Raw genomic sequence first — 16,452 nt, 5'->3', positions numbered from 1 at the left:
TATATATTTATTTATTTAAATATACAGTCCTCTTTAAATGCTGTTTGTTTAAGTGGCTCCCCTTCTGGAGGGTCAACTTACCTTATTGGGAGAACAAGGAAATCAGGGATCTGGGTTCCTGGTCCTTAGGGAGCCCCCAGGCAAAGAGCCACAGGCCAAGAGCCCTTTAGCTCTTGCCCTTCGGCTCACGCCAAAGGCTAGCACCTTTGGCAAGGCGCAGCTTAAAATGCAAAGAGGGTGGAGCAGAGGCACTCCTCAGCAATCAGCAGCAATCACGCTCAATCTCTTTCTCCCTTAGCCCACTCAACCAAACAAAGACCAAACAAGACCAAACAAACAGCAGTTCCCCAGCTATCACACCTCAGAATTTTAGGCAGCCCCACAAAGCTCAGAATGAAGTCTTCCAAAACTCAGAAATTCCCAGCAACTTCTCCAGCTGTCTCAGCTATGAGAGCTGCTCTGCTCCGTTCTGCTCCTCTCAGACCTCTGTGAGATGTGCTCAGCCTTTGGCAAGGCGCAGCTTAAAGTCACTCAATGCGAGCATTACTCAATGCGAGCATCCTTGATCGCTGCTACCAACAGGGGTGACCAGAGATGTTAGTGGGGTGGATCCAACTGGCCGGAGAAGTCGAAACTAACCTGCAGCACGTGGTGATCCGCTGCCAGCAGCAACAGGCCGGGAAAGGGGGGAGAACACCAAAGGTCGCCGCCAAGCCGGAGGTGAAGAAGTCGGGGACCCCAGAGGCCACTCCGGTGCAGACCTCCGGGCAGAAGTGCTTCCGCTGCAGCGACCCCGGCCACTTAGCAGCCAACTGCCTCGAAAAGCCGTGAGCGTCCCCCCAGACGCCGAAACCAATGACGGCCGGCCAGAGGAAAACCGGGAGCAAGCCAAAGGAGCCCAGTCGGGCAACGTCGCCACTTCCCTGGCGATTGACGAGGATATTATAATGGTGGAGGATTCGGGCGAGGAATCGTGGGATCTGGAGTCGGCAGGAAACGACAGCGACCTGCACTGAAGGGTGCCGAGCGGCAGGTCATGGAGCTGACGGCACCACTGAGGGTGAGAATAACGGGGGAACTGCTGTTCATGCCAGTGACTTTGCTGAACCCCAAATTGAAGAGCTTCATGCAGACCCGAGCCCTGATTGATTCAGGCTGTACCCGGGAGATAATTACCCCCCGGCTAGTCAAGGCCCTGGGATTAGGAAAGGTCCCCCTCCCACACCCCATCCAGTTTGAACAAATGGACGGGACGGCAATGAGGGGGAAGCCATGCACCGAAAAAACCCAAGAGGTGCCGGTCGGGACCTTGGGCCACTGGGGGGTGGAGGTTTTCGTGGTGGCCCCCTTGTCCTCTTTTGACGTGGTGGTGGGGGTGGGATGGCTGGCCCGGCACCAGCCGGGCATCCAGTGGGAGGCCCAGACAATAGACTTTACTGATTGGCTCTGCAACCACCACCACTGGCGGGGAGAATGGGGCCCCAACCCCCCGCCACGGAACAAAAGAAATTGTGTGACTGTAGAGGAAATCAAATCCATTCCCAAAGAGTACTGGGACTTGAGGTGGATATTTAGTGAGGAGGAAGCCGACGAGCTACCGCCCCACCGGGACACGGACTGTGCCATTGAACTGATCCCGGGGCAAAAGCTCCCCCGCGCCAAACTATACTCAATGGGGTGGGCGGAGAAAGATGAACTAAGGAAATTCATAGACAAGAACCTGAAGCAGGGCTTCATAAGACCCGCCACGGCGCCCCACGGCGCCCCGGTCCTCTTCAGGAAAAAGAAGGCCGGGAGTTTGAGACTTTGCACAGACTTTCGTGGGATTAACGGGATTTCTATGTCCAACGCGTACCCGATCCCCCTGATCAAAGACCTTTTGAGCAGATGCCTACTTTCGAGTCAGGATCAAGGAGGGGGACAAGTGGAAAACCACCTTTAATACCCCCATGCGACAGTTCGAGTACCTAGTGATGCCGTTTGGGTTGCAAGGGGCACCGGGGTTTTTCATGAACTTTATAAATGAAGTGTTGAGGGTATACCTGTACAAAGGGGGGGGGGTGTACCTGGATGACATCATTATCTATTCAAAAGATCTAGAGTCGCACGTGCCGCTGGTCAGGAAAGTTCTAACCACCTTGTATCAGCACAAACTGTATGCCAAACTGTCGAAATGCGAATTCCACCAAACGGAACTAGATTACCTGGGGTTTCGGGTGTTGAGGGAGGGTTTAGCGATGGACCCAGCCAAAATCCAGGCGGTGTTAGACTGGGAAGCCCCGAAAACCCGACAGCAGCTCCAATCTTTCCTCGGGTTCGTCAACTTTTACAAAGGGTTCACTAAGGGGCTCGCCCAGGTGATGCTGCCCCTGACTGAGCTATTAAAAACGAAGGGAAAAGGGTTGGAAGTCAAGAGACCCGGGGCGCGCCTCCCCTAGACTCCGCAATGCCAGGCAGCATTCAAGAAGCTAAAAAGGTTGTTTACGAGCGAACCCGTGCTGGCCCACCCCAATGAGCTGAAACCCTTTGTGGTGCAATGTGACGCCTCCGATGTAGCCGTCGGAGCCATATTAATGCAGAAAGATGAGGAAGGGAGACTTAGACCCTCCGCGTACGTGTCCCGCAAGTTTTCAAACGAGCAGAGGAATTGGTCAGTGTGGGACAAAGAGGCTTTTGCGGTGATGTACGCTTTAAAAACGTGGAGGTCCTGGCTAGAGGGGGCCCGAGTGCCGTTTGAAATCTGGACAGATCATAAGAACCTGGAAGCCCTAACTGGGCAGCGGAAACTCATGGCCAAACAGATCCGCTGGGCAGGGTTCTTCGCGAAATTTGACTTCGTGCTGAAACACATCCCCGGCTCGAAAAACTTTCTAGCAGACGCCTTATCGCGTCTGGCCCAGTACGAGAGCCAGCGGGACGAAGTCATCGACTCCCTCATTCCCCCTTCATCAGTAGCGGGGGGAGTAACGACCCGATCTGGGAAACGAACGGGGCCGCCCAAGCCATGGGGCGGCAGCAAACTCAGAATGGAGGCAGAGAAAGAGGGAGAGGAAAGACCGGAGAACGTGGAGAAAGGGAGAGGGGGTTCTGGTACTATGATGGGAAATTTTACGTCCCCAAAAGCCTCTGGCAAGAAATACTATAACACTGCCACTGCAGCAAGCTGGCGGGGCACTTTGGGTACGTAAAAACCCTGCACCTGGTGAACTGGCAATTCTGGTGGCCCCAGATGAAAAAAGACATTTCAGAATTCGTAGGGTCATGCCCCACCTGCATCATGGCCAAGAAAAGGGGTGGGGACCTCCAGGCTTACTCCAGCCGCTACCCACAGCCTCCAGACCCTGGGCGGTGGTGTCGATGGACTTTATTGTGGAGCTCCCCCCCTCACAGGGGAAAACGGTGATACTAGTGGTGGTGGACACTTTCTCTAAGCAGGCGCACATCATACCATGCAAACAACTCCCCACTGCCAAAAAATTAGCGTACTTATTCTTCCACCACGTGGTCAGACTCCACTCATTCCCTGAAAAGGTCATTAGCGACCGCGGCCCGCAGTTCGTTGCCAACTTCCAGTGGGAGTTTTGCAAGTTAGCAGGAATAGAGCAGGGGTTGAGCTCCGCCTATCACCCCCAAACCAACGGACAGACGGAGCGGGTTAACAGGCTTCTGGAGCAGTACCTCAGGTGCTACATCAACTACCAGCAGTCCAACTGGGTGGAACTGCTGCCCTTTGCAGAGTATGGTTACAACAATAGCCTGCACAGCTCCACCAAAGCCTCCCCCTTCCAGATTGTGAACGGTTATGAGGGCCAACCATTCCCATCCCTGCCGAGCGTGGGGGGAACAACGCCACCTAGTTCCTGCCAGCAGTGGTGGGAAGGAGTGAGGAAAGGCTGGGAGGTGATCCAGGAGAACTTGGAGACGGCAAAAAGGAACTATACGGCATATTTTGATAAAAAGCACTCCCCCCAATGGGAGTTCAAAGAAGGGAAGAGCGTATTCCTGTCTACTAAAAACCTACCTCTACCTCAGGCGTGCAGGAAACTGGCTTATAAATTCTTGGGACCCTTTAAGATCAAACGAGTGATCAACAAGGTGACAGTCGAATTAGAATTGCCCAAGATGTTTAGTAAGATTCATCCTGTTTTTCATTGCAGCCTTCTTCACAAGGATTCTGGAGCCACGTCTTGGCACCCCCACCCTCCAGAGCCACCTCCTATTTAAGCGAAGGGCCAGAGCCACCATGAGGTGCAAGAGATTCTGGACTCCAGGGTCCAAAGGCGGGTCCTGTACTATCTAATTCGCTGGAAGTACTTCCCTAATAGTTGTGATGAGTGGGTCAAGTCAACAGACCTACGAGCCCCCCAATTACTGAAAAAGTTTTACCTACTGCACCCAGACAAACCCCGAGCAAGAGCTTAGGGGGGGCAGTATGTCAGACATTGTAACTCACATATAGCTAGACCATGAGTAGATGTATTTCCTTATCCTAACTAACGCCATTTTGTGTGCTATTACTGACCCTGGGAATAAAGATTTGCACTTCAAACAGGAGGGGACAGTTGCTAACCGCAAGGAGAGGAATTCTTCGCTTAGCGCTAACAAATGCCTGGAGCCTTTGAAGCTGGCATGCCCCAAGGTAACTAGCGGGGTTCCCTCCTTGGGAAAGAGATAAGGGAGTATGGGAACAGACAACTGTCTCTCAGAGTGTGAGAATGGTTTTATTGTTTTGCTTTCATGTACTCTACAAAGCGGCAGGCAAAGCCTTGGAATGTATCAAATTCAATCTGCTTCTATCCCAGACCACTAGTTCTCAAATAAATGAATTAATTTTTGAAACAACATGATTTGTTTTCATTTGAAGTTCCAAAGTCTGACACAGGGCTTTTTTTGTAGAAAAGCCCAGCAGGAACTCATTTGCATATTAGGCCACACCCCCTGACATCACCATTGTTTCACATAGGACTTTTTTGTAGAAAAAGCCCATCAGGGATTCATTTGAATGTTAGGCCACACCCCCTGACACCAAGCCAGCCGGAACTGCATTCCTGTGCATTCCTGCTTTAAAAAAAAAAAAGGCCTAGAAACAACTAAGCATGGTCTGTCTCTTGGTAGCCTAATTCAGGGGGTTTGGGGTAGACAAAGCCCAGCAGGAACTCATTTGCATATTAGGCCACACACCCTGACATCACCATTGTTTCGCACAGGACTTTTTGTAGAAAAAGCCCAGCAGGGATTCATTTGCATGTTAGGCCACATCCCCTGACACCAAGCCAGCCGGAACTGTGTTTCTGTGCATTCCTGCTCAAAAAAAGGCCCTGGCCAAATTCATTAACTTTCTGTCACATTTTTGCCTGCAGTATTTAAGAACTGAGGAAAACACCTACTCCATTTTGCATCATCGGAAGGTTCTTGTGTGCTGGGGAGAGGGAAGGAGCCTTCCGAGTACCTGAAGTAGCAAGATTTCTGAGACTGCTTAAACAGAATCCTCCTTGGCAGGCCGAATGGGAAACAAAGCTCTGAAGAGAGCCAGGAGGAGTGAGCTATTTTGAGCCCTGCCGAGTGAGTGAGATATCCAGGGTCTATTGTGGGTCAGGGGTGGGGAGGCAGAGAGGGTAAGATTGACAAGGTGCATGTGCAAAAGGGCTCTGGCCTCTTACCAAAAGTGGAATCAAAACGGCTGGTGAGAGTCAGCTGATCCAGAAGGCCAGAGAGTGCAACACTCTCTTGTGCTCCAGCAGCAAGGAGGAAAGGAGGGAAGTGAGAGCTTTCGTGGGGACTGGAGCAGGTGGGCACCACTTACAGAAATGGAGGCCAAAGCCACCGTCCCTTAAGCAGGGGAGGAGTGTCCAGAACAGAAACCTTTTGTCCCTGGAGAGGTGGGGAAGCGCTGAAGGTATGGGAGCCGAGGAGGAAGAAGTCATCGTCGCTCTTTCTGGAGGAGCCCCATGGGGTTTCCGGCTGCAAGGGGGCTCAGAGCAGAAGAGACCCCTTCAGGTGTCCAAGGTAGGAGAGGCAGCTGTTTTACAGCTGGCTACAATCCTTTGCACACAGGAACCCACGCACTTGGTCTTGAGGTGGGGAAGCACTGAAGGTATGGGAGCCGAGGAGGAAGAAGTCATCGTCGCTCTTTCTGGAGGACCCCCGTGGGGTTTCCGGCTGCAAGGGGGCTCAGAGCAGAAGAGACCCCTTCAGGTGTCCAAGGTAGGAGAGGCAGCTGTTTTACAGCTGGCTACAATCCTTTGCACACAGGAACCCACACACTTGGTCTTGGGACAGTGGGCTTTGTCTGGCATCCTGCACCAATCTCTGCTGCCACAGTTGGTGTGAGCATGTAGATACTCCTTTTTAATTTTTAGGTAAGGACCTGGAAATAAGTGGAAAACCCACCTGCCGTGTGGTTACAGTCTATGTGCCAACTTTTTTTTGCCCCATCCTGGTTGCAGGAAATATTTGCAATTTTCTGATGCTCTTTTTGTCCCATAAGGCAAAGGAAAAGGTAGTCCCCTGTGCAAGCACCAGTCGTTTCTGACTCTGGGGTGATGTCATATCACGACTTTTTCATGGCAGACTTTTTACGGGGTGGTTTGCCATTGCCTTCCCCAGTCATCTCCACTTTCCCCCCAGCAAGCTGGGTACTCATTTTACCCACCTTGGAAGGATGGATGGCTGAGTCAACCTGGAGCCGGCAACCTGAACCCAGCTTCTGCTGGGATCGAACTCAGGTTGTGAGCAGAGCTTAGGACTGCAGGACTGCAGCTTGACCACTCTGTGCCACGGGGCTCTTTTGTCCCATAGCAATTGCCTGATATGGCCCACCTCCCCACTTTGGGGCAAGACTGTTTCATCGCTCCATCGCAGCTTTGGCAAGTCAGACATCAATCACAGTGTTTAAAGACAGCCCTGTTTGATGACTGAGTAATGTCCAGGGTGAAAAGACCTTTCTAAATGTGTGCACATGATCCGTCTGTGTGGCAGAATGTCACAGGCCCATATGCTAAAGTTGGCCATGGCTCATTTCCCACTGGAATCAATGGGACACATGAGTCATTTATGTTGCCATGCTAAGCAAAGCTACACTCCGACTAAGGGTCAGAGTTTAGGATGGCCAACTGTCTGGATTTTAAAAAAAGAGTAATGTCCCAGTTTGATTTGCAAGAATGACTGAATGGTGTTATTTAGTTCCGTGCTCCCAATTTCCACAGATTAAAGCCTCTGTTAATGAAACAGGACATTTTTCTCCAGACCTGTTGGCAACACCATGGTTTGAAGCCATCCTTGTTCATTTGGCGTGTCCCACCAGCAGCAAAGATGTAACAACTAATTAATCAGGAATGAGAATGCACACCTGTTTGTGTTGTATTGCCACAGGGAAGGAATTCAGAAATAACAGTGATATTGTGCTGGGGGTCTGTTATGGACCACCTAGCCGGGCAGAGGACTTGGATGAGATACTCCTACTACAACAGACTGCAAAGTTCTCAAAGAGAAGGGACACAGTGGTCATGGGAGAGTTCAACTACCCGGACATCTGTTGGAAGTCCAGCTCTGTTAAAATGAAAGGTCAAATAAATTCCTGACTTGTTTTGCTGACAACTTCATTTCCCAGAAAGTGGAGAAGGAAACAAGGACTGGATTCTCACCAACTAGGCTTCCCAACCCTCCCGCCCTGGTGGGGGATCCCAGGATTTCCAGCCTCTTCCCCTGCTCCCTAAAAAAACGGAAGCAGGGGAAGGGGGGAAATGGCGCCAAGGAGCGTGGCCCAGTGAGTGGCAGGGGCCACGCTCCAGCGGCGTTTGTCCCGGGCTGACCACCCTCTGGCCGCTTTTGGCCTTGCTCCCTCAGCGAAGGAGAACCAGTTGTCTCCTTCGGGTCCTCTTCCGGCTTGGCTTCCGGTCCGCGGTGTTTTTGGCCCAGCCTGCTACAGCCTGGGGATGTCGCGGCGGGCCTTGAGGCGGTTGCGGGGGTAGCTGCGCAGGCAGGCGCTGCCGGAGGCCGAGGAGGAGAAAGAAGAGGAGGAGCAGCAGCAGCAGCAGCTCCCGGCGCGGTCTGGGCAGGATGGAGCAAGCGGCAGGCGAAGGAAGCCCCGGCAAGAGGCAGCAGAGCGCGTCGCCAACCTCTTCAAGCTGGTGAGAGGCCCGGGAGGGCTCGGCATCGCTTGCGCTGCTTCCTTCTCTTCGGCGGCTCCCGTGGGGAGGAGGGGGCGTCTGGGCCAGGCTGGGCTCCGAGCTAGGGTTGCCAAGTCCAATTCAAATATCTGGGGACTTTGGGGGTGGAGCCAGGAGTTCAGTTATGCTTGTCACACCCTTGCTCCTGGCTCCGCCCCTAATGTCTCCTGGCTCCACCCCCAAAGTTCCCAGATATTTCTTGAATTGGACTTGGCAACCCTATCACCAACATGGAAGAACGGCTTGATGAGGTGGAGGTGGCGGGCACCCTGGGTAGTAGTGACCATGTGAGTTTGGAATTTACAGACTTGGGGAAGGGAAAAGCTGTACATAGTCAGGAAAGCAAACGTTGACAAACTTTGAGTGATGCTAGGTAAAATCTCATGGTCAGAACTACTTAAGCAGAAGGGAGTTTGTAACGTACTCAGTCTGGAGACGCGAGTAGGGCAACATTCTTTATTGGGAGCACGTTGCAAGAGAGAGGACACACGGGCCGGGTTCCGCTTATGTACATTCCCCGGTACAGCCTACTGGACAGGTCAGGCCAATCCCGACCTGTTAAACTTCCCGCCACAGCTGGTGATTGGCGGGGGCTTTCGCGCCCTGCGCTGGAGGCGCCTGGGATAGCCCAGTCGCCTTTGCGCATGGTGCGTATGGCTGCCGATACACTACACCCCTCCCCCCCTGGTTAATGAACATAGTCTTTAAGGTACGCGGGAGGTCGGCGCTCCCTGGTGGACCTTCTGGGGAGGTCCGGTGGAGGCGGCGCGGCTACCGCTGCTGGTGCATCGGTGGGCCGTGGTGTGGCCGGAGGCTGCGGGTCTGGTTCCGTCGGTCTCTCGGTCTCTGTCAGTCCCGGCGCTTCGTGCGGCGGTGTTGCTGGTGTTGGGGCCGCGTCCTCTGGTCGGACCTCGGTTGGCTCTTCCCCGGATCTCGCCCCTTCTGCGTACGCAGGTTCCTCCGGTAGCATGCGGCGGCGTAGCTGGTCTATGTGCCGCCGTAATACCTGGCCCCCCTCGGTTGATATATCGTAGTGGCGGGACCCCGTTACTCGTAGCACTCGGCCTGCCACCCACTCAGGCCCCCTCGCATAGTTCCGGGCATATACTGGGTCGCCCGCAAAGAAACCCCTGGCCGCGCCCGGACCTCGGGACTTCCGTGGGTCTCCGAAGCCCTGTCGGGGTGTAGTCTGTCCAGTCGGGTTATGAGCTTGCGCCCCATGAGGAGCTCGGCCAGACTAACCCCTGTGACCGGGTTGGGGGTGACCCTATTATCGAAAAGGAACGCGGCCAACCTGTGGTCCCAGTCGCCCTGCACGATTTGGCTCAGGGCTTCTTTTGTTGTGCGGACCATCCGCTCTGCCTGGCCGTTGGTGGCCGGGTGGAAGAAGGCAGACCTTATGTGCCTAATCAGATATCTCTGGAGGAACGCCTGGAAGTCGGCCGAGGTGAACGCGGTCCCGTTATCAGAGACTATGGTGTCCGGGATACCGTGTGTGCATAAGACCCTGCGCAGCGCTCTGATCGCGGCTGCGGACGAGGTGGACCCTACGGGAATGACCTCCAACCATTTGGTGTAGGAGTCCACAATTATCAGTAAGGTCTGCCCCTGGAATGGCCCCACGAAATCCAAGTGGAGTCTTGACCATGGCTTCTTGGTTGACTCCCACCGTGTGGCGGGGGCGCTGGGAGGTTCAGGCCGCGACTCCTGACATATCTGGCACCTCCGGACCCAGCTCTCGATCTCCCCATCCATTCCCGGCCACCAAACGTAGCTCCTGGCTAAGGCCTTCATGCGGACTATGCCGGGGTGGGTCTCATGTAGGGATTCCAGAACACGCTTTTGTAGCGGGGGGGGGGGACCACTACCCTACTTCCCCATAATAGGCACCCTTTGTGGGCTGCTAGTTCCTCCCTCCTGGTTTTATACGGCTTGCATTCTTCCCCCATGTTCCCTTCTGGCCAACCCCTCACCACCCAGTCGAGCACCCGTGCCAGTGTCTTGTGTTTCTGGGTGGCCCTGGCGACCTCCGCTGCGTGGAGGGGCTGCTCCGGGAGGCTCTCCACTAGCATTACCTGGTGTGCGAGGGCAGGGTCTGGACCTACTTCAGGAAGTGGCAGCCGGCTGAGTGCGTCCGCGTGACCCATAGCTTTGCCAGCTTGGTGGACCAGTGTGTAAGTGTATGAGTTGAGGAATTGGTTCCACCTCAACACTCGCTGTGACAGAATTTGGGGGGTTTGTCGGTCTGGGGCCAACAGACCTAGGAGGGGCTTGTGGTCCGTAGCAATAGTGAACCTCTGGCCGTACAGGTATTCATGGAACTTGCGGACGCCCGCCACGATTGCCAGAGCCTCCTTGTCTATCTGTGCGTAATTGCGCTCGGTCGGAGTCAGTGTTTGGGAGTAATACGCTACCGGTACCTCCCTCCCGTCCGGGAGTTGGTGCCCCAGGACTGCTCCCACCCCATAAGGCGATGCATCACAGGCCAGGATGACGGGGAGGCCCTCGTCAAAATGGTGGAGCACCGCATTGGACACCAGGATGTCCTTGACCGCCTGAAACGCGGCGGCTTGTCGTTTGCCCCAAACCCAAGGGGCTTTTTTGTCCAACAGCCGGTGAAGGGGCTCTGCAAGGGCTGCCTTGTGGGGGAGGAATGAATGGTAGAAGTTAAGCACCCCCAAGAAGCTTTGTAGCTCCGCTTTGCAGGTGGGGGCCGGGGCTTGCACGATGGCTCGGGTCTTTTCTTCCGTTGGGTGGATTCCTGCTGCATCTACGGCGAACCCCAGGAACTCCACCTGTGGGACCCCCAGCAAGCATTTCTCCCTCTTAACCTTGAGCCCCGCTGCCTGGAACCGGCGGAGCACCTCACGTAAGCAGTTGCCGAACTCTTCGGGGTCCGGGGCGGCGACTAAAACGTCATCGAAGAACGGCTGGACTCCGGGGATCCCTTTAAGGAGAGCGTCCATTATACTCTGGAAGATCCCCGGAGCGACGCTTACCCCAAACTGTAGCCTCCTCACCCGGAAGGCCCCCCTGTGTGTCACAATCGTTTGGGCCTCGGCCGTCTTATTGTCTACTGGGAGCTGTTGGTAGGCCTGTGCCAGATCCAGCTTCCCGAAGATTTTAGACCCCGCGAGGGCAGCCAAGACGTGGCTCACCACCGGCACTGGGTAGGGGTTATCCTGCAGTGCCTTGTTTATCGTGCATTTATAGTCTGCACAGATCCTCACCTCCCCGTTTGGCTTGATTGGGGTTACGATGGGGGTCTCCCAGATGGTGTAGTCCACTGGCTCCAGGACTCCCTGGGCCATGAGGCGGTCTAGTTCGGCCTCTATTTTTGGCTTCAAGGCGAATGGGACCCTCCTCGCCTTGAGCCGAATCGGCCTGACCGTGGGGTCTAGTGGTAGGGAGATGGCCGGCCCTTTGTAGCTCCCTAGGGAACCATTGAATACGTGAGGGAACTCTTGGCATATCTCCCCGAACCCTCTGGGCATTAGGGTTTGCCCCACCCCCTCCAAGCGGATCCCCAAGGGTTTGAACCACGCCAGTCCTAGCAGGGTGGTAAGCTGGCGCTTTACCACCAGGATGTCCAGCGGGCCGTAGAAGGACCCTCACTCGACTTGCACCCGCGCCCACCCCGCGATTTGCACCGGGTTCTTCTGGAAGTCCCGGAGTATGAAGTCCGCCGGCCTTAGTTGAAGCCGCTGGCGGGGGCACAGTTTCCTCAAGGTCTCCTCTGCTATAATGGAAATGGAGGAACTTGAGTCCACCTCCATTTGGCAGGGGTTCCCTTCGATGAGGACCGCCATTTTAATTTTGTCGGGGGTGGTGAGGAGCAAGTTCAGTACCTGAAGGGATGTGGAGTCTGTGGAGTGGAACTCCGCCGACTCGTGATGCGTGGTCGGCCTCCGGCGGTTGGGCTTGGCTCGGCAAGCCCTGGCAATGTGGCCGGTCTTCCCGCAGCTCCGGCAGTCCCAGGTCCGGTACTGGCAGTCTCTCCGGTCGTGGGGGTCGCCGCAGCTGGCGCACTTGGTGGCAGGAACCCTCTCCGACGCTGGAGGTCGATCGGGCGCTCAGGGGCATTGGGCTGCTCTGTTGGGTGGCCCGGCGGGGCGACGCAGCTGGTAGGCTTCTCCCTCCTCCGGGCGGTCGTGGTCCAGCTCCTCGTGGTGGACGGCATCTGTCCGGGCCTTGGGAAAGGTCCTGGAGGTCCTCTCGAACGCCACTGCTTCGTTGAAAGCGCTCTGGAGGGTGAGCTCTTCCTTGGCGAAGAGCTTCTGCTGGAGCCTCTCGTCGCGGAGGCCCCATGTGAAGCGATCGGCCAGGGTGTCTTCCAGCTGGGGGAAGTTGCAGTTCCCGGCGATCCTGCGGAGGGCCGCCAAGTAGTCGGCGGCCGATTCCCCGGCAGCCTGGTCCCTTCTGTGGAACAGGAACCGGCGGGCCACCCGTGAAGGCTGAGGCAAGAAGTGGCCGGTGAGGAGTCTGCTGACCTCGGCGAAGGACTTCTCCGTGAGGCGGACGGGGGCCAAGAGACCCTTGGCGATCTCGAATGTGGCCGCCCCGCAGACACTCAGGAGAATGTCCCTCTTCATGCTGTCCTCCGTGACCTTGTTGGCCCTCAGGTAGCATTTGACCCTTTCCAAGTAGGACTCCCAGGCCTCTGGATTCGCTGGGTCAAACGGCTCAACGTGACCGGTGGTTCCGCCCTGGTTAGCCATGGTGGCTGCGGCGGTGGTCGTGGTCGGTGGTGCCCTTGGTCTCCGACGTAGCCAGTGAGGCTAGAATCCCACCTTCGTCGCCAGTGTAACGTACTCAGTCTGGAGACGCGAGTAGGGCAACATTCTTTATTGGGAGCACGTTGCAAGAGAGAGGACACGCGGGCCGGGTCCCACTTATGTACAATCCCCGGTACAGCCTACTGGACAGGTCAGGCCAATCCCGACCTGTTAAACTTCCCGCCACAGCTGGTGATTGGCGGGGGCTTTCGCGCCCCGCGCTGGAGGTGCCTGGGACAGCCCAGTCGCCTTTGCGCATGGCGCGTATGGCTGCTGATACACTACAGAGTTCAAGAGGGGTGGGAGTTTCTTTTAAGTGGAATATTGAAGGCACAATCTCAAACAATTCCTACGAGAAGGAAAAATGGGAGAAGCTTAAAGAACTCAAGGTGGCTCCATAAACAGCTCTCTAAAGACTTGAGAAATAAAAAAGACTCTTTTAGGAAATGGAAGGAGGGCCTTATAACCAGGGAAGAATATAAACAAATAACCAGCGCTTGTAGAGAAAGAGTTAGGAAAGCTAAAGCTCAATATGAACTTAGACTAGCAAGAGATGCTAAAAACAACATATAAAGTAAGAAAAAGAGCAAGGACATGGTAGGCCCATTGCAGGGACAGGAAAGTGAAATTGTAACAGGCAGGCCTCTAAATTTTATTGTGCTCGTTCTTTCTTTCCCCTCCCCCCATACTTGCTTCTGGACTGTACTGTTCAACCCCCCTGTGAGAATTTTGCTGAACTCTAAGAGTTGACAAACTTTCTATTATTTCCCCCCCACAAAAAAAATGAAAAAAAAATAACCAAAACACATCAAGCAGACAGATTAGGGTTGCCAAGTCCAATTTAAGAAATATCTGGGGACTTTGGGGGTGGAGCCAGGAGACTTTGGGGGTGGAGCCAGGAGAAATTAGGGGTGGAGCCAAGATCAAGGCTGTGACAAACATAATTGAACTTCGAAGGGAGTTCCGGCCATCACATTTAAAAGGGCGGCACACCTTTTCAATGCCTTCCTTCCATAGGAAATAACGAAGGATAGGGGCACCTTCTTTTGGGGCTCATAGAATTGGACCCTCTGGTCCAATCACTTTGAAACTTGGGGGGTATTTTGGGGAGAGGCACTAGATGCTGTACTGAAAATTTTGTGCCTCTACCTCAAAAAGCAGCCCCCCAGAGCCCCAGATACCCACAGATCAATTCTCAATTATTTTCTATGGGAATAAATCTCCATAGGGAACAACAGAGTTCCCAGCAGACATTTCCCTCCCCTCCCCCTGCTTTCTGATGACCCTGAAGCGGGGGGAGGGCCTCCAAACTGGAGGATCCCCTGCCCGCACCTGGGGATTGGCAACTGTAAGACAGATGGAAATCTTCTTTGTGCCACTGTGGCCACATAGAAGAAAATAATTGTAAAAGTACGATGACAGTTAAGTTTATTATGACAATTATAATACAAGAAGCATTTTACGGTAGATGCTGAGCTGATATAATTTAGTACACCCTCCGGTGATGTCAGAGGTGTGTGGCTTATGCAAATGAGTTGTGCTAATGAGCTCCGGCACCTCTTTTTCTACACAATGTCCCCAGTAACAGGTGATGAAGAAAGGGCAGAAGCGCTCAATTCTTACTTTTCCTCAGTCTTCTCTTGTGAGGGAAATGGTGCTCAATGTGGCAAAGACAGAACATGATGAGGGAAGGGAGCTGCAGCCTAAGATCAGCATGGGGTAGGACATCATCACCTGGTTTCTTTAAATGAAACTAAGTCCTCAGGGCCAGATGAACTGCACCTGAGGGTACTAAAAGAACTTGGCAGATGTAGTTTCTGAGCCGCTGAAAATTATTTTTGAGACTTCTAGGAGAACAGGTGAGGTGCCAGAAGACTGGAGGTGGGCAAATGTTGTCCCCATCTTCAAAAAGGGGGGAAAGGAGAATCCAGGTAACTACTGACCCATCAGCTTGATATCTATATCTGGAAAAGGTTTAGAACAAACCATCAAATAGTCAGTCCTGGAACATTTAGAAAGGATGGCTGCGATTACTAAGAGCCAGCATGGGTTTCTCAAGAACAAGTCATGCCAGACTAATCTTTTCTCTCTCTCTTTTTTTGAAAAAATTACTATCTTGCTGGATTGGGTGAATGCTGTAGATAGACAATCTTGATTTCAGGAGGCTTTTTATAAGATTCCACATCTGTCCTGGGACCTATTTTGTTCAACATCTTTAGAACTGATTTGGATGAAGGAATAGAACAGGGGTGGCCAATGGTAGCTCTCCAGATGTTTTTTGCCTACAACTCCCATCAGCCCCAGCCATTGGCCATGCTGGCTGGGGATGATGGGAGTTGTAGGCAAAAACATCTGGAGAGCTACCGTTGGCCACCCCTGGAATAGAGCGAATGCTTATTAAATTGGCAGATGATACTAAATTGGGAGGGGTCACAAATACAGTAGAAGACAGAGACAGGGTACAGGATGATATTGGCAGGCAAGACAACTGGGCAAAAACAAATAAAAAGCTAAATGCAATTCTGGCCTGTATCAACAGAGGCATAGTGTCCAGACCATGTGAAGTGATGGTATTGCTTTACCCTGCTTTGGTTAGACCTAACCTAGAGTATTGTGTTCATTTTTGGGCACTGAAATTTAAGGATCTAGACAAGCTGGAAGGGGTCCGGAGGATGGCAACGAAGTTGGTGAGGAGTCTGGAGACCAAGTCCTATGATGAAAGGTTGAAGGAGCTGGGCATGTTTAGCCTGGAAAGGAGATGACTGAGAGGTGATGTGATCACCATCTTCAAATACATGAAGGGCTGTCATCTACAGGATGATGCAGAATTGTTTTCTGTTCCTGTTTAGGAATTATGATGCTTGGATTGGATTCCATGGTCTAATAACTGGAAGTAGATGGCAAAGTATTTAAAAATACACTTATGGTTCCATATATCAGGTCAGACTGTGGCTCAAAGCCACATATGGCTCTTTCACACATATTGTGTGGCTTTCAGAGCCCCCGCCACCCTTTCAGTTGGCTTGAAGATGGCAACTTGGAGAATGCATTAAAAGTTAGTTGCTTTCTTTCCACCTCTTCTTCCCTCCCCCATTTACTTCCTGCCTCTCTCTCTCCCTCTCCCCCCCTTCCCTCCCTTCCTTCCAGGGCTTTTTTTGGTAGCAGGAACCCCTGATGTAGCCATTCCTTTATAATATAGTGGGTTCGATGCATTGTTGTGTATGCGGACTCAAGTGAAGATTGAAATGGGTGTTCCTGCAGGTGTCAAGTCTGATGTTTCAATAACGAGACCTTTTTGATAAAAGTTTCTAGTTTATTGTAACATGTTGTTAGACTATAGAACGAAGTTGAAAGACTGGCGAGTATACAAACAGAACAAGCATATAAGGTACACATCAAAGGGATTCTTAAGGGAGGGGCACTCTATGCAGGGCACATTCACATATTGATGTTACTATTTCATTCTCAGGCCTGAGTCGGCCTTGAGCGTCTTCTTGGCACCAGGCTCC

At 53.2% G+C, this 16,452-nt stretch overlaps 1 protein-coding gene across 1 annotated transcript in view; it reads left to right on the top strand.

Annotated features, from left to right (window-relative positions):
* The first annotated feature begins 5,887 nt into the window (after positions 1-5,887).
* The window catches only part of SYNPO2L (synaptopodin 2 like), a 67,366-nt gene continuing 56,801 nt past the window's right edge, over positions 5,888-16,452 (top strand). Inside the window, exon 1 of the mRNA XM_060236653.1 lies at positions 5,888-6,006. Coding sequence (XP_060092636.1) covers positions 5,899-6,006 — 108 coding nt within the window. The 5' untranslated portion in view covers positions 5,888-5,898. The remainder of the gene's footprint in view (positions 6,007-16,452) is intronic.

This window comes from Heteronotia binoei, chromosome 4 (genome assembly GCF_032191835.1).
Source record: "Heteronotia binoei isolate CCM8104 ecotype False Entrance Well chromosome 4, APGP_CSIRO_Hbin_v1, whole genome shotgun sequence".
Taxonomy (NCBI): domain Eukaryota; kingdom Metazoa; phylum Chordata; class Lepidosauria; order Squamata; family Gekkonidae; genus Heteronotia; species Heteronotia binoei.
Note: the sequence above shows the minus strand (reverse complement) of the source record. Positions and strands in the feature narration are given on the sequence as shown.